At 27.6% G+C, this 19,381-nt stretch overlaps 1 protein-coding gene across 3 annotated transcripts in view; it reads left to right on the forward strand.

Moving 5' to 3' along the window:
- Positions 1–485: 485 nt before the first annotated feature.
- LOC100210803 (sushi, von Willebrand factor type A, EGF and pentraxin domain-containing protein 1) overlaps positions 486–19,381 on the forward strand; it is a 101,665-nt gene continuing 82,769 nt past the window's right edge. The window contains exons 1-4 of one of the 3 annotated variants that reach the window (XM_065811419.1): positions 486–1,340; positions 6,373–6,543; positions 9,680–9,862; positions 19,089–19,286. In XM_065811419.1, coding sequence (XP_065667491.1) covers positions 554–1,340; positions 6,373–6,543; positions 9,680–9,862; positions 19,089–19,286 — 1,339 coding nt within the window. In that variant the 5' untranslated portion in view covers positions 486–553. Of the gene's footprint in view, positions 1,341–4,340; positions 4,701–6,372; positions 6,544–9,679; positions 9,863–15,152; positions 15,302–19,088; positions 19,287–19,381 lie in introns of those variants that run through there. The other 2 variants (XM_065811420.1, XM_065811421.1) reach the window with 2 other exon arrangements.

Raw genomic sequence — 19,381 nt, forward strand, 5'->3', positions numbered from 1 at the left:
TTTGATCAAAATTATAGATTTAGATATGTCTTTGAAAACACCGAGTGCATATTAGGACTATTTAAATAAACCAGCAAAATTTCTAGCAAAGTGAGGCGTTATATTAAAATTTTCAATATAACAGATAAAAAATTGGCATGGTCAATTAATAATTTAAAAGTTGCATCTATATTTCTTAAGTTTATACGTGAATGTTCTATATAACTTAATTCTTAAAGAGCTAAGCTAAGAATAACAGAACTAAACTTTTTACGGGAGGGCGTAAAGATCCCTTTTAAGCTCTTAAATAAGTTAATGTTTTTACGACCCGTGCAAAAGAACATTTAAAACGTATTAATAGTAATTCATAACTACAATTTTAAACATGTATGAAGAGAAAATTTAGATGGGTAAAATGTTAAATATAGCGCAATTTAAACAAAGTATATAAAAAAACCAGTTTCTTTAGTTATAAAACATTTATTCAGATCAAAATCTGAACAAACATAATAAAATATACAATCATAAAAACTGCCGTATATTTTGTTTTAATGAAGTTTATTAGATATTGAAGATGTTTTTCAACACTGTTGCTTTTTTGGGGTTTCTTTTTATCAATTTTATTGAAGGACAAAAACGTTGTATAAACAAGAGGCCATTAACAGGCCAAATTCCTGACACACAATTGGAGTTTATGAATTGTTGGTCAAATGAGGTTGAACACGGAGCATCCGATTTAGTTATTCTTTTAGATAGTTCGGGAAGTATGTACTCGACTGGATCTTTCCAAGGAGTAACAATGACTGGTTTTGACATTGGAAAAACATTTATTAACGCATTATTGAGTAAAGTACACATTTCATTTAACGCCACTCGTATTGCAGTTGGTACCTTTGGGACGAGTCATAAAGTAGACATTAACTATATTTTGAGACCAGACTATTCTATGCATAAATGTAAGTTCAAAAAAGATTTTGAAAAAATTCGTTTGTACGGAGGAATGACAAATTTAAGAGGCGCTCTTCAAGACTCGTTAAACATTTTTCGAGAACTCGATAGCAATCCAGACACACATAAAAAAAGACATAAAACAAACAGAGTAGTTATCCTTTTAAGCGACGGTGAAGGAAATGTAATGGATAATCCGAATGGTCGTGGTGTTACGTACAATGATGGAATGGCAAGAAATCCACACGATATTGCCCATAACCTTCGTTTAGGCTTGGTTGAAGTATATACAATTGGCGTAACATCAGCTCCAGATAGAGCAGTATTGGAGGGATTAGCCACAGAAAAAAATCTTTTTTTGTTTTCTAAAGATTTTACTGATCTTGGAAATCTCGCTCACAACATAAGAGGAGGTATATTTTTTAACAATGACAATAACTACAATTCTTTTGAAATTTCACCTTCTTACTTCAGTTTTTAGGTTTAACAAACATGGTTGATTAAATTTAAACTTGATTAATATTTAGAAGGTAACAAACCAAAAGGTAACAAAATAAATTAAACCTGAAAAGATAAATTAAACCTGAAAAAAACAACAACAACTAAATATTACAAAGTTATAAAATATGAAAAGTTAAACCATCTAAAATTATAAATGTCATTTATAGTGAGTATATTAAAATAGTTTACTGGATTTTTTAAATCGTTTATAAAGTTGTCGGGAAAAATGATTTGAATCCAAACAAACAGTATTAAAACATATTTATAAAACTTTTTGTCTCGAATTTAGGATCAAAAATTTAATTTTGTTATGGTTAAAAAAAAGGTAAAAAATTTTTTTTTATCAATAGCACCCTCGCGCCATTCCAAAAAGTCAAAAAGTCGAAAGACATCGGGTGACCTTTTTTGATTTCTAACACTTTTTTTTCATAAAGAGAAGAATAAGAGTGAATATGAAGAATATGAAAGTAAAGAGAATAATGATTCTCTCGCACACAAACATTCCGCGCTAACATTAACATGTTGCACTGTCACATAAGCTGGCAAGGGTATTTAAATTTATATAACTATGTTTAGTCGGAATAACCACTCTGATAAAAATTTATTTTGCTTTGTTGAAACATTAGCACTGCTAATAATTGTCTAATTTTGTTCCATGAAATTAAACATTCACACCTGGTATTACAAATATATATTAGACCATCTTTAGAGTTTCTGCATACTTGTCTGCTACCATTATAGTCTTGAAATATTGCAACCATTTTTTGTCCAACAATCTCTTTTGATAGATGGTCTTTATTAAAATTTTGCAAATTAACCAACCGCTAAAGACATTTTTTGCACTTCTATCCAAATACTTTAAATACTTAATTGTATTATTAACTTGCTTTTTCAGGCTTAGTCCGATATAAATATTCATTAATCTCTCGTATTTTCATAAACTATAAATCTTTTTGTTTTAGTCTATAGATCGAGAGTTGGGCTTTATAATGCTCATAGAATAAATGATCTTCGATAATAAATAGCCCCCGAAAGAACTAAATGGCGACCACCAGCAAGAAACAAATTAAAGTTAAATTATAAATTACACTAAAAATCTCCGGTCATGTAATTGCGTGGAATCTAAAAAAGAGAGAAAATGACATTAATAGATAAAATGTAGAAATGTTTTTATCTAATTTTTTACTAATTTAATAAAACAACAGCTGGGCTGTTGAGTAGTCAATTGGGCTATATAAATTGTTCTTACCTGAATAAGATGCTGCTTTGGAGTTTCTTCTTTACTTTGCATTGACAAACTACGATTTGAATACAAATACGATTAGCATACGCCATTTTCTTTTTGACTGGAGGTTTTGACTTTTTCTCTATAACAAAATTTTCGCAATTAGACAATGTCTGATCACTTGTTTGGAAAACGTGCGCTCGTGCTTATACGAGCTTTAAGAAAGTAGGAAGTAAGATCATGCTAGGGTGAGTGTTAGTTAAAAGATTTAAAAAGATGATAGACAGATGTCCAGTATAGAGGAAAGTATTCTCAAGGAAGAAATGTTTTTCATAGGTTCCGAATAAGTTTATAACGGTTTAAAACTCGATTGAAATTTTAGTCATTACTTTGTTGAGCTTGTATCGAATCTAATTTAGGGCTTAGTGAAAAGGTCGCTTTATATATTGTTCTATATAAAGTTCGCAACTAGAACAAGTTTGCCAGGTCACAAAAGGGATTAAATACTGATTTAGGAATGAGATTTAGATACTGATTAAGTGAGCTGCGAGTCTATTTATCTACTGATTTATGGAGAGCACACAAAGAAACTGTTACCTTGTTACTTAGAATTTGGATTGGGGCATCGAAAGTCTTTATTATTGTTCTTTGTTATTCTCAGTTTGTTTTGTTCTTTGTTGTTTACTTTAACATCTTATACTTAGTTTTTATTTAATTATGATTTATACTGTATAGTGGAATTATTCGTGTTATGCTTGGTTTATATATAATAAACATATATCTTATTATATACCTTAATAGATTTACAGTACTTTATATTTACTTTATATTTATCTTTATGGATTTACAGTATACAAAAAAAAGTGGAAAAAAAAGCAAGTTTTTTTTAGTGGCGATTACTAGGAATAGGTTATTTTGCTTCCAGTGGTCGTCACCACCACCCTACGCCTACCCCATCAAATTCGTCGACTAATTCTATATTTATAAGGTATTCATGCATCCTAATTACAACCCGAGAAAGAAAAAAAATGCAATTACGAACGCAGAGAGAAGGGGGTCATTTATAGAATACAGGTGCGTACAAGAGGGAAGACAGGGGCGCATCAGACCATCTAGTAAGGAGGGGTAGTATAGTAGTAGGTATGTGTGGCGTATAGTATGTAGTATACATATTATACGCCACACATGTGTGGCGATTTTTTTTAGTTTTTTGTTTTGGTGGATCCAAAACATCTGTTATGGGTGTGGAGGAGGGAAGAAAGGCTACTTTAAAAGGACGAAAGTTCGTATTTTCTAATTTATTAAAGTTTCATATTATTTTTAAACACCCTATTTAAATTAATTTATTCTTTTTTAAACAATAAGCTGTGTTAAATTTATAGGAATATAAAACTAAATCGAAAGTTTATAGTCTAAGTAGGGTAGGGGGAGGGTGCGATCACCCCCATCACCCTGTCTGTGGATCCGTTCTTGGAAGAGAGTGGGTCCTGAATCAGTGGTTTTACTGCGTATGTTCCATTCTGCGTATGAATGCTCCCTAACGCATGAATAAGAATTTTAACGCAAAAAACTCTTTCGAATGGTCTAAACTACTAGCATTCGAAGAAATATCGTATGTTCGAATCAATCAGATTTGAATATATGAGATCAATCATGCGATAAGTTTTTAAACTGAAGAAAATGATTCAGTCGATAAAAAGGTGTATGGTGAATCCATATCCAAAGAATTAAATAATGAAGTGGGCTAGTTATCAAGCTAAAAACTTTTTAGTAAAAGTTAAACAAGGACCAAGGTTAACTGGCAAAAAAGAAAGACATGTCTTTCTAAACTTTAGGAGGGCATTTTCTAGTTTTTGTTAAGGGTGACCAACCGTCCTCCTTTAGCCTAAAGGAGGACGGTTGGCCTAAAGTTTAGCCTAAAGGAGAACAGTTGGTTGGACAGTCACCCTACGCGAAAAATGAATTAACACATTTTATTGAAATTTTCATTTTTCAATAATACCACTGTATTATACAAGCTTGAACACTGTTCTAGGAATAAAAAAAGGTTAGTAAGTGGTAGGTCTACATATTTACATAAAATATTTATGTAAAATGTAAGTCCGAGCAACAACTACATGAACATTTATCTATAAAAATAAAATGTCCAAAGTTATGCAGAGTTCTTGATATTTACAAAATAAGAGTCGTTTTTTTAAGAGTTACACAACAATGTCTTGAAAGTTTTCTTTATTAGCATATTTAGTTGTTGTAAAAATATCAAAAAAGGTCTTCTTTGAATGCGAACACTTGAATAAAACTTGCCAAACTTTTTATATTCTTTATTATGCGTTTCTTGGGTATTTTCACTTAATACCAATTGGTAATGCAATCTGATTAACATTCTGCCACCTTTATATCAAGATTTAATGCAAGCTCTGAGAATTTTGTAAAAATCATGGAACTAGATAAAATATACATTGCACAAAGTGGAATTTTTTTAATCAAAGCCAAATCAACATCAAAATTACTGTTTGTTTTGCTTTTCAGAAAAATTGTCGAGCAATATTGAAATGATCAGAACCACCAAACCAATTAAACCAATTACCAGTTCTAAATTTATTTCTGAACTTAGATTGAATTAAATTTTCTATGACTTTATCTTTATCTTCAGCCGACCTATATGTCCATTCATTCGCTTTAGCTTCATAGCTAACTTTAGGCAAACACTCCATACTCTAAATACATTCCTGAAGTATTGATATACTTTAATCTGGTTGGAGTTAATGGCAAACTGAAAATAATATGAAGTTGGTTTTCTTGACTTGGTGTTGAATCAGGATTTGAACAACATGACTGGAATTAGTAGCTGTAAAGTGCAGTGGCTATCTTGCCATCTATCAGTAGTATATCAAATTATCATGTCTTCTTTAACAAAGTTACATATATATATATATATATATATATATATATATATATATATATATATATATATATATATTATATATATATATATATATATATATATATATATATATTACTTCAGTTCACCCAAGGCCACTACAGTTTAAGAGGCTTTTTCTAGTTGTGGTTACAGCCCTCTTTTAACTCTATATCTTTGAAACACGAACCTTGACAAAAAAGGATACTGCACGAAGAAACTAGTTGAAATATATATATATATATATATATATATATATATATATATATATATATATATATATATATATATATATATATATTTATGTATCTATATATATCTATTATAGCATATTTATGTGAGCATTTGCTCACTTTTTTTGCGTATCCAAATTGATCTGGCTTTTTTAGAAAAATAAGAAAATGAAGAATAATGAATGAAAAGATTGCTGCCTCATGCCGAACCCTCAGTTGATGTAGCAGCACTCTTCTGCGTGTCAGGCTATTTATCAGTCGATGATTGTACTACATATATATATATATATATATATATATATATATATATATATATATATATATATATATATATATATATATAATGGTACAACCATACTGACATTATTTGCAAACTTTTTTTTTCTTTTAAGATTTCAATTTATTAAGTTGCAAATTTTTCTTATAATAAGTTGGATTCTGCTTTAAAAGTCAAAATAAAAAAATATAGCAGTAAAATTAAAGTTAAAAAATGAAATAAAAATTTACATAAAAAAGTTCAATGAAAAAGAAAATGTGAAAGTGAAACTATTATTCTTTTATTTTAGATCCTTATGAACATGATTATGAAACTATGGCTGTTTCACATAGTCTGTGCGGTGAATGTGATGAATATGCAGAATGTGGTTGTAACCTTTTATCAGGGGATTATCGATGTGTTTGTCAACGGGGATGGTATGGTACTGCAGAGAAAGATATAAATAAAAATACTTGCTTGAGTAAGTATTTGTATTACAGCTAGCAATTACCACTTTAACCACAATTACCACTACTTTAATAACCACAAACACAATGACTGCATCACAATCATCACTACCACAGTCACCACTACCACTATCACCACTAGTGCAATCACCACCGCCTCTAACATCAATACTATTAGCAACCATGTAATAGAACAATACAATTTTTTCTTTTTTTCTTTTTTTTGTATATTCCTCTTGCAATATATTTTCTCAGATCTTTTTTTTATTATTAGAAAATAAAGATAATTAAAAATAAAGATTTAAATGAATATCCATTCTCTGTCTAAAATTTATAAGAATACTGATAGACAGTAAATACATTTAGGTAAGAGAAGTTGTGTATCTATATTATATATTGTGGCATGGATAAACAACTTCTCTTAAACAAATACTTGTTTATACTCTATAAGCATGACTGTCATTCCAAAAGGACCACCCTTTTTACTGGCTTTTTGGAATAATTGAATAATACTTTAACAAGTTACATGTTTGATATTATAATAAAATAAAGATATGGTCTAGTTTTTGAGCATGTTAGTCTAACATTTTACATAAAGTATAGTTAGTTCAGACTATAATTTAATTGAAATAAACAAAGCAGATCTGAAACGTCTCATTTTTCTTCTTCATCAGTTTCCCTTATGATTTTACCATTATATTAGGAGTGGTCAGGATTCATTTTATGATATTCTTTTATGATCCATATATATATATATATATATATATATATATATATATATATATATATATATATATATATATATATATATATATATATATATATATATATATATATATATATATATATATATATATATATATATATATATATATATATATGTATATATATATATATATATATATATATATATATATATACATATATATATATATATATATATATATATATATATATATATATATATATATATATATATATATATATATATATATATATATATATGTATATATATATATATATATATATATATATATATATATATATATATATATATATATATATGTATATATATATATATATATATATATATATATATATATATATATATATATATATATATATATATATATATATATATATATATATATATATATATATATATATTCTGTATTCATCTCTTCTAAGCTGAGTGGGTAGCTGCAACTGAGAAAGCTACTCACTACTGATTTTTTTGTATCTTTGAATAATGTATTTGTTTAAAATAACTTTAAAAATTTGTTTCAAACACATGCAAAAAAAAAATGCAAAAGGTAGAGAGGTTAAAATCAAAAAGCTTAGAATAAAGATTTTGTTTAAATTTTTTTAAATATCTGTTCATCTGTTCAAAGTTTCTTAAGTATTTATAATTTTAATTTTAAAGTTTTCTACAAATAAGTTTAGTTTGCTGAAAAAGAAAAAGTGTACGTATTATTCACATATATTTAGAATACAATAAACTATAAAATTAACTATAAAATTGTTTTAAATTGCATTTTAAATAACAAAAATTAAAAAAGAAAAAGATTTAAACTTGCCACGCGACGACCTTAACTTTTACAAAACCAGTAGTTTTAGAAAGTGTGTTTTTTTTAACTCTTGATTTTATTCTCTACCTCAATTAATTTCTTATTAGTCCTTGTATGAAATGCTGTTCTTTTATCTGAAATAAGTCTCCTAATGATTTATCAAGACTTTACTTCTTACATTTTTGTTTTAAATTGCTCCAAAACACGTTATAAATTTGGTTAAGGGTGCTCTAGCATCCAAACTTAAACTTCTGTTTCATTGTAAGTTTATATCTATTATTTTTTTCTAAACGTACTACCATGGTCCTACACCTTAAAATGCAATTTCCTGACTTTAGTCAAGTGAGCCTTCACAGTGATTCTCACATTAAAAAAGTGATTCCCACATTAAAAAACTTTACAGTAATTCACAGTTTCGACACATTAAAAAAAACAAACTAGAAGTTATCTAGGATTTTCTTTCATCACTGTGTTTTTCTGATTTATTTCCTGATTTTTAATTGCAATTTTGTAAGTCTTTTGTTAAAAATAATAAAACCTTTTAAAACAGATCTAGTTTACTACTAAAAACTAAAAAGTTATTATTACTAAAAAGTAGTTTTTTTTAATGATGATAGCATTATTATTATTTTTATTAAATTCATCTCTCCAAGATTATAGAGAAGACTACTACATTTAAGGGGAAGTGTTGTTTTTATAATAAAAATCAATAATGCTTGGGGCTTTTTGACTTTTCAAAGGAACCAATTATTCTTTGATTAAGAAGAATTACTAAATTTTTAGTAGTTTTTAAAACAGTATTGGTTATTCTAGAATATACTATTTAGCAAGATAATTAATAATTTGTTTGAATGAAATTCTTAAATTTTAGAGAGACCTAATATTGGTCAATAATCACTCATAATTAATAGTTCATTTGATAGTTTTAAATGAACTTAACTTGTCAGTCAACCCAAATTTTAAAATATAATTTGATCATGAATGTAAGTCTTTAAGCCCTTAACTCATAAACAAAAGCATAGTTAAACAAGACCTCAAAGAAACAATTAGTACAACAAATGTGGTACTAATTGTTTCTTTGAGGTCACGTTTGTTGTACTTCCTTGTAGAAACTGGAAGTACAACAAAAGTGGTACTTCCTGAGGCATTGGGTGGATTTGTACCTAAAACATCTTGATTGTAGTATAGTGTGGATTTAAATCTTTTGAATGTGATCTGAGTGTTCAATTACTAGTATACTACCACATGTAACTTAACCATAGACCTGTGTTTTTTACCATAGACTTATAGTGTTCTTGATGTAATTTTTTTTAGCTATTAGACTATGCCCATGATTTAAGAATAGATTTTATTTTACAAAAGTTTTTTTTGTTGAATTCCTTTAGAGTTTTGAAATCTTTACTTTTTTTTGAATTACTTTTTTATTCACCAACCATTTTGTAATGTTAAATTTATATTTAAATTTATTTTATAAGAAAATAATATCTTATAATTTTCTTAATAATAAAATATAAATAACAAATAACAAAGTTTTAAATAAAAGAATAAAAGTAATTTTTTAATCTTATTTTTTTAATATTAGGATGTCCAAAAGACACATATGGAGATAAACGTGGCTATATAACAGAAAAATGCAAACCATGTCCAAAAAATTCACATACTGTTGAAAGGAATATTCCAGCTATGACCATCTCAGAATGCAAATGCAATATTGGTTACAGTGGCACCCCAGGTCTAAATAAGAAGGATTTGGACCCATGCAAAAGTAATTTTTTCAGTTTAATTTAGTTTTTTTTTTATATTAAAGTATTAAATTGACAGTCATTATACAAAACATGTAGTTTATTGTTTTACACAACAAGTTTTATGTTTCAAAAATAATTTAAATTTAGTTGTTTGTTACACTCAGTTACCATGAAGTTGTGTAGTTCTGAGTTCATTCTGAATTGCATCATTCTGTCAAGAGCTGTTTGACTACACATATAAAATTGAAAACAAAGTTTTGAGTATTAAGTTTATTCACAGAAATGTGCATTTAATGCAAATATATTTACTTAGACAACATACTGTTCTTAAAATATTGCATAAAATCAACACAGTGTCAAAAAAGAAATATTTTACCCCAGCTGAAACAAAGCAAAAATAGAACTGTTGTCCTTGAAATTAAGTAAACATAAGATTCTTCTTGTTGTCACTCAATGATAATTTATTTTTATTATTAAAAAAAAAATCAGAATAAAAGAAAGTTTGGCAAAATTAGTGCTAAAAGACAATGGCCATTAATGCAGTGGGCTCAAAAACCTTTTCTTAAAATTTTGAAAAAATCTTTTTCTAAAAGTATATATATCTCCATAAAAGTTTTTAATTTAAAATCAGTTATTTTGTTTGAATTTTATTTTTCAAAATTTCATATAAAATTTGTTTCTTTTATTAGACTACAGGTATATATATATATATATATATATATATATATATATATATATATATATATATATATATATATATATATATATATATATAAATTACTTAGATATATTATAAATATGTATATCGAAATATAGTTTTTTTCTTAAAACTACTTATTCAGCTAAGCAACTATCAGTTTTATATGCAACTATCAGCCTTGTATGCAACTATCAGTTTTATATGCAACTATCAGCCTTGTATGCAACTATCAGTTTTACATGCAACTATCAGTTTTATATGCAACTATCAGCTTTGTATGCAACTATTTGTTTTATATGCAACTATACCAGTTTTATATGCAACTATCAGCCTTGTATGCAACTATCAGTTTTATATGCAACTATCAGCTTTGTATGCAACTATTAGTTTTATATGCAACTATACCAGTTTTATATGCAACTATCAGCCTTGTATGCAACTATCAGTTTTATATGCAACTATCAGTTTTATATGCAACTATCAGCTTTGTATGCAACTATTAGTTTTATATGCAACTATACCAGTTTTATATGCAACTATCAGCCTTGTATGCAACTATCAGTTTTATATGCAACCATCAATTTTATATGCAACCATCAGTTTTATATGCAACCATCAGTTTTAAATGAAACTATCAGCTTAATATGCAACTATCAACTTTATATGTAACTGCAACTATCAGCTTTGATAGTTGTGTATCTGACTGAATAACAATTCAAATCTATTGTTAGTTTTTTAGCTTGTGTTTAGAAATGATAAAAATTTTGTTTTTATAGTTAACAAAGTTATATTATGATATTGAATGTTTGAGTCAAGATCCCTATTGTAAACTTTTTAAGTAATGGTTTGTAAAACATTTGTTATAAAATAATTGGGGTAGTCTAAGCAGCCAATAATGGTCTGCTATATAACTTAACTATATTCATATTTTTTTTTATTAATATATATATATATATATATATATATATATATATATATATATATATATATATATATATATCGTCCCCTCAGTATTATCTTGTTCTATGTCGCTAAACTATGGATTTGAAAAAAAGGCATTTGAATTTTCAAAAGCCCTAAAAATGTTCAAAATAAACTTTGCACCAAATTTTGTTATTATAAAATTGTCAAGGTCAAAATATAATACCCTTATAAACCATTTTTAGAAAATTATTGTGTATTTAGTGTTTAAAAAAATGATTTTTGACTTTTGAGAACAAATTACTGACAAACTTTACAAAATACAAAAATTGTATAATGTTCTATGTCAATTTCTTTGGGTTTTTTTAATTATAGTTTGTCCAAATATGCACAAATGTCTTATTTGGTGAATGTTTTGAATGTATTTCTTACCAAGGACGGGTACAAAGATGGGAGTATCCCCCTCCCCCCCCCCTCATCTTAAGAATTATCAATCTTCAAAATATTATTGATAGAAATTAAAAAAAAAATAAAAATACAAAATATTATTTTGCAACATTTGAATTTTTGGCAAAAAAAAGTTAGTTATATACACATTTAATATATTAATTAGTAAACTAATTTATAAGCATTTTTTACGCTCTTCGCGTGCATCTTATTTTTGTTCAATATGACTTAGATGCTGAGCCCGTTCACAATCATTTAAAGTACCTTCAGCACTTTTGATTTTAAAAAATTTACACTAATTACACCTATCTTTTTTTCTTTGCCGGAAAGAATTATTGAACTTAGTTAGAAAAATGATCAAATGAAACAGTGGTTTTAGCTGAAAAAATCATTTTTTTTGGTCATATAACCCCCTCCCCCCTAGGACAATGACCTAGATCCACCCCTGTTTTAGACATTATTTGGTTGTGTTTAAGTAAAAAAAATTTTTTTTCATGAAACAATTATATTAAGACATAAAAATAATTAAGAAAAGTACATGGGAGATGCACATGAATTACTAAACACAAAGAGTTGCCATATAATTTCTATCAATCTCAGGCATGTAGGGCATCATTTTTTTTAATATCTTCATTCTTTTCTTTTGAAAGTAAGTGGCTTTTTTTGGTCTGAATTGACAGTTTTGGTGCAGTTATGGAATATGCTGTAGATTTCTTTTTTCTTAATGATTGGGCACCTGCAAAAACTGAGGTGAAGCCGTCTGCATGTTTTGTTTTAAATGAAACAGTAAAAGGATGATTGGAATAGTATTTTAATTGCTTTACTTGAGTAAAGGGCACTTTGGTAAAGTTATAGCTTTTAGCTCCAGCTTGAATATTTAAAAAATCAACATCTTTCATCTGCAGGATATTGAAAGGTTTCTGTCGCCTAACAGACTTTAGTATTCTGATCAGACCCAGTGGACTGTATACCTTAGTTTTTTTTAATTTTTGGTCAATGCTGCTATGAACCGCATCAACCTCTTGAACACAGCCATGTCCGCTTGCAGAAAACTTTTGAGTGAAAAATTCAACATCAGGATGAGCATTTAAAAAATGCTTTATTGCCGTGCTCATAATACTGTTTCTATTTTGCGGAACGCAAGAATCTGACCATAAAATGAGGTTCTTAAGTTGTGGATGGGTGGTAAGCACAGATTCTAAAATTCGTAGGATTGCAGATGCCAAATCATTTCTGGCTCTGCCAGATTGGCTTTCAGACCAGATACAACAATAAACATCTTTATCTCAAGAAAGATGTGCTGTCATGTTATAAACAGACAGCTTCCTAAGATAAAAGAAGTTGGATATCTCAGCCTTGGGAACTGTTAAAACATTTTGTAAATCAAAACAGAGAACAGGATGTCCTGACTGTCTGTCTTTTTTGCGCTCTTCGCGTGCATCTTCTTTTTGTTCAATATGACTTAGATGCTGAGCCCGTTTACAATCACTTAAAATACCTTCAGCACTTTTGATTTTAAAAATTTCACACTTATCACACCTATCTTTTTTTCTTTGCTGGAAAGAAATATTGAACTCAGTTAAAAAAATTTCAGACTATAAGTGCTTTTTAGCCGGTTGAAATCGTTTTTGCTGACAAAAGTCTTGGTAAAGCTCATACAGTCGACTAATAGACAATTCAGACTCAAAGTATTTTCTATTTGTATTAGCACGGCAATAATGCGAGTCTATAACCGGAATACTATATATGTGTTTCCTAACGCTATCTCTGACCGCGTCAGGAATTTTCTTTTTTGTATGTTTACCTTGTTTTCTTGGGGTAGGCGTGTTTGTATCTGTTTGGAAATGTTTATAAAAATATGAAATTCTTTGTTGGCTTATGTCAAGAGTGTTTAAAAAGAAAGGTTTGCAAACTCTGATGGGAATCCCTGCCAGGTGAAAAAAGTAGGCAAATGAGTATTGCCGCCTCGATGAAATTGCAAGTGTTTGTTTAGTTTTTTTCACAATACGTGTTGTATTTTCACTATAAAAGTGTGCTTTGAGGTCATCATTGAGTCCCCAAAATTTGTTAAATAGTAACTCCCGTTGCTCTTGCGGAAAATAAATGTGGCATTTAAATTTACAGTTAGTGCAGTCCTTCTCATTATTGATCTCTCTCTTTCTTCTTATCACTTTATTCCTGCTTTTATACTCCTGGCCAGCTTGACGCCTTTTTTTATTGACATTGCATTTCCAGCTATCTGGATTTCGGGTTCTTTTACGTCCAACTTTTTTTTTTGTCGAGAGTTGCTCTATTGGCACAACTATTTTTAAATCCGTATGTAGTAGCTTATTGCGGAAACTTGAATCGACACTGTAGAAATAAAAAGTATAAACTTTAGCTACATTTAAAAACAACATAATATTAAAAAAAAATCAAAAATTAATGACAATTGGAGTTTCATAAGCATCGTAATTTTTTTTTTTTTTTTTTTAGATTATTTACCTCCCTAAGGCCCGAGGGGGGCCACTACAGTCGAGGAGGCTACTCAATTTTTTGTGTTTTTATTTTTATTTTTATTTTTAGTTGTTATTCGTGGTACAACCCTCTCTCAACCCTTTAACTCCGAAACACAAACCTTTCCGAGCAAGGCCGCTGCGCGGAGAAACTAAGTTGAGCGCGGTACTTCCAGGGACGTGGTGGGAGTCGAACTCCGAACCTCTCGCTTATGAAGCGAGCGCTCTTACCACTACACCACTACCGCATAATTAGCAGGGTAATATAAGTTATTTTTTTACAGTTAGGAAATAAATATTATAAAGAACTTAGTCTTACTTAAAGACTTTGCACAATATATATATAGTTATTTAAAGGCACAATATATATAGTTATACATATAGTTATATATATATATATATAGTTATACATATAGATTTATAGTTAGTTAACTACTAGTACTGTGTATGAGAGCTAGTCTTAAGTTATTTTAACCCTTTAATGCACAATATTTATATAATAGTTGATAATGCACGATATAATAGTTGACTATTTTATCATTAAAAGAACATAAAATGGAATCCAATTATCGGAAAAATAAAATTTTCCTTTTTATTTTCAAATTTTAAAATTACCATAGTAATATAAACTACTTACGAGTCGGTATTAAGTAATTCAAAGTCAACTGTTTCTTTTGTAACTAAACCAATAAACTTACTTGACGACATTTTGAAAATATCAAAATAAAAAGTCACGTGACTTGCGCTACAACATTGATTTGCAGATTTGGGCATTAGAACATTATAATACTAAAATGTTTTAAAAAAGTGAAATAGAATAAGATAAAACTAACAAAATGCGTAAAATTGTAATTAGAACAAAGTCAAATTGAATAAATCTTGACGAAGCAGAGAAGGTAATAATTTATTGATAAGTGGAAATAATACATTATACTTTTTTAAACAATAAAAATTGGTTTTTGCAAAAAAAAAAAAATTTGTAGATAGAACAAGATAATACTGAGGGGACGATATATATATATATATATATATATATATATATATATATATATATATATATATATATATATATATATATATATATATATATATATATATATATATATATATATATATATATATATATATATATATATATATATATATATATATATATATATATATATATATATATATATATATATATATATATATATATATATATATATATATATATATATATATATATATATATATATATATATATATATATATATATATATATATATATATATATATATATATATATATATATATATATATATATATATGAAATTTTTAAAAATGTCACCCTATATCTCAGATTTTGCTGATTTTTATACAGTTAAAAGAACTTAGTAAATCAAGAATTTCTTGAAAATTTTAGCCTCTAGCTCTGAGAAGATCCAGAAATATGACCATTTACTTTAGTAGATATTGGCTAGGCCCCTCGTGTCCCCTCAGAATTGCAACACTTGTTTAGAGGTTTCAAGTTACATAACTTTAAAAATCTTTTTACTTAAAAATTTGTACCTGGCTATTTTCAGGGGTGACGAATATTAAGTACCTGTATTTATCAATTTAAATAAATTTAGGCAATTTTTTAAAAAAATTTAAAAAAATTTTTTAAAACTTTGATGCTCAAGAAGCCCATGTGGCCTTGATTTTCACTACCTTTCAGACTAGCTGGAGCTCTGAAACTTTTGGGATTTCTGAAATGCTATCAAACATAGATAATAATATTGTTTCCAGGGCCCAAAACACCAGGGGTGGGTTTGGGTCACATGACTCACTTTTTTTAGCAGCATCTTCAAATTTCAGCATTTGTGAATTCCTGTTAAAAAAATTTTTAAAAGTGGGTCATGCCCTACTTGAAAAATTTTTTAAAATTAATTTTAACAAAGTAAAGATAACTTTGAAGATAAGGTCTTCAAAAAACCTTTTGGTTTACACTTGTTCCATTCAGTTTTTGATCATTCTATATTCAATGATCTTTTTTAAAATATTTCAAGAAAATCCATATATTTATAAAAATTTTGATTTGCAAGTATACAAATTAAAAACATTCATCCATCTAAAGTAATGATTTTGACAGAATTTTACGCTTTGTAATTTTAAACTTTTTGAATTAAAAAAAGTTGATACTTTTTAATGCTAAAATGTTAACACCAAGTTGCTTAACTAACAGTGAAAAAGAAAAAAAGACATCCTGCCATAACATTACATCAATAAAAAAGAAAATTATCACTTTTTAAAATCATTACTTTAACTGATATTTAGTTCTAAAATGTTAACATCAAGTTGTTATATTTATTAAGAACTATTAACAGTAACAAAACAACAACCTGTCATTGCACTAGTATAGTAGAAATTTATTACCTATTAAATTCATAGATAACATTTTTAAAAAATAAGTTAAGTGCAGTACTACCGTTGAGAAAAATAAGTTGAGTGCAGTACTACCATTGACGTGGCAAGGATGGAACTTGGAACTTCTTGCTTTATGAGGCAAGCGCTCTACCACTACACCACTACCGCATTACCCAATTAAACAACCTTGTTAAAGAGACAAAAAATTATCTTTTAAATTCAAAAAAAGATAAGAAATCATTCAATGCTTAGTTTTCTGTTACCATGGTGTTTACGTTGTTTTATTTATATTATTCACTATTGGTTTCTCATTTTTAAAATTTTAACAATCTGACTTGATTATTAAAAGATTTAAAAAATAGAACTCCTGGAAAAAAAATAGAATCCTGGAGCTAAAAGCTATCATCAATTTAACCCAGAATCTATAGATTTAGCTTTAAATGGATAAGCGAGAGTTTTATTATAAAAGTATTTTTTCGTTTTATGGTATTTAAAGTTCTCATGCTGATCAGCAAACTAACATTAATACATTGAAATTTGATGAGTTTATTCTGTGTAAATACTGTGTTGATATGTTTCATTGGATTGGTATGATAAATGAAGTTTATCATATTATAATCTTTTCACGATGATGGCAGATGTTAAAATTTATCAACTGTTAAAGATGTTATGGCAAAATTTATGAACCCGCATGACCCTTTTAACAAACTTTTCTGGCCATCTAGAGCAGATGAATTTTGGGTTTTATTTACCAACACAATTTGTGTCATTGATGCACCTGTAACAACAACTGACACTTTATTTTTTTGTTTTATTTTTGTTTTATGTTATATTGTAAATAATTAAATGAAACAGAACAAGTATTAACCAAAAAAATTTTAAAGACAATATTTTTTTATCTTTACTTTAGTAAAATTGGTAAAAATGTAGGTAAACTCAATATGTAGGCTTGGCCTCAGGTGCCCTAGCCCCATGGACCCTCTAGTAATTTGCCCTGGAAACCATTTTAACACATGTTCATCAGGAATACACAAATGCTGAAATTTTCAGAGCTCTAGTTTTTCAGGAAGGTAGTCAAAAATCTATTGCAAGATTCTGCTAAAAAAAGTGGGGCACATAATTCAGCTCCCTCTCGGTGTCTTGAGCCCTAAAAACAATTTCAATATGTAGGTTTATTAGCCCTTCGGACGTCCTAAAAGTTTCTGAGCTCCAGCTAGTCTGGAAGGTAGAGAAAAATCAATTACAATATTCTGCTACAAAAAAGGGGTCCATATATATAGAAATCCATTTATTATTATCCATTTGCAGATCAAAATCCCTTTGTTTTCTAAAAGGTAAATGAATTTAGAATTTGTAAAATTTTTTTTATCATCAAGGCCACATGAGTTTCTCAGGCATTAAAAACAGGTATACAAAAAGTTGCCTAAATTTATTTAAATTGATTAATACAGGTACTTAATAATAATTTTTTACATCATTTTTTATACTGATACTTAATAAATTTTTAGACATTTTATTGGATTTGTCACCCCTGAAAATAGCCAGGTACATATTTTTAATTAAAAAGATCAAATATTTTTAAAGTTATGGGATTTGAAACCTCTAAATAAGCATTGCAATTTTGAGGGAAAGAGTGGGGCTAGGTCAATATCTACTAAGAGTAAAATGGTCATATTTCAGGATCTTCTTGGAGCTAGAGACTAAGATTTTCAAGGAATTTTTATTTTACTAAGTACTCTCAACTGTATAAAAAAGTATTGTGACTTAGCCTGGGTCAATTGACATGGAGTTGCTGAAAGTATATTGATTATAATAGGTATATTAATTATAAATAATATTTCAAAATATAAGTACAATAAATTTTAAAGTTTTTAAAAGCATCATAAAAAAGCAACTTAAAAAAACTTATTTTCTTTTTAAGTCAGGTAAACTGTTTCTCTACAATTCAGTTATTATTACAATTCTGCAATAACATGTTCTTATTAATATTACTTATTGATTAAAAAACAAAAATAGTTTTTTAATTATTTGTTTGTTTTTCACAACTATTTTATCAACTTTGTGTTTGTTTGATAATTTCCTTTAGGGGCACAATTGATTTTTAATTTTAAAAATTTAATTCAATTTTTTTTTACTTTTTATTCTCTGATAATTTTTAAACAAGCCTTAAGAAACAAATTATTATAATAAATTGAAAAATTATTTAAAAATAATATTTTTAGTTATAAGGACTGAATACCCTTTTGAAGATTTTTTAAGTTTTTTTTTTAATTAAAAGGGAACATTATTTTTTAGTTAAGCATTGTAATCCAAGTGGAAATATAAATAATGGGTTTATTAAAAACAGTCCTGTTTGTAACAACCCTGTTTATGGTACTATATGTCGGTATGAATGCGATCCTGGTTACAAATTGGTTGGTCGTGATTTTACTCAATGCATAGAAAGTGAAGATGGATCTGTGGTATGGGATACCCCAATGCCACAATGTTTATGTATGTTTATTTGTTTTATTATTTTAACTTACAGTTAAAGTTTAGATTATAAACTATTTATAACCTTTTTATTATCTTGATTTTAAATCTAAATT

The sequence above is a fragment of the Hydra vulgaris genome, chromosome 12, assembly GCF_038396675.1.
Source record: "Hydra vulgaris chromosome 12, alternate assembly HydraT2T_AEP".
Lineage (NCBI taxonomy): Eukaryota > Metazoa > Cnidaria > Hydrozoa > Anthoathecata > Hydridae > Hydra > Hydra vulgaris.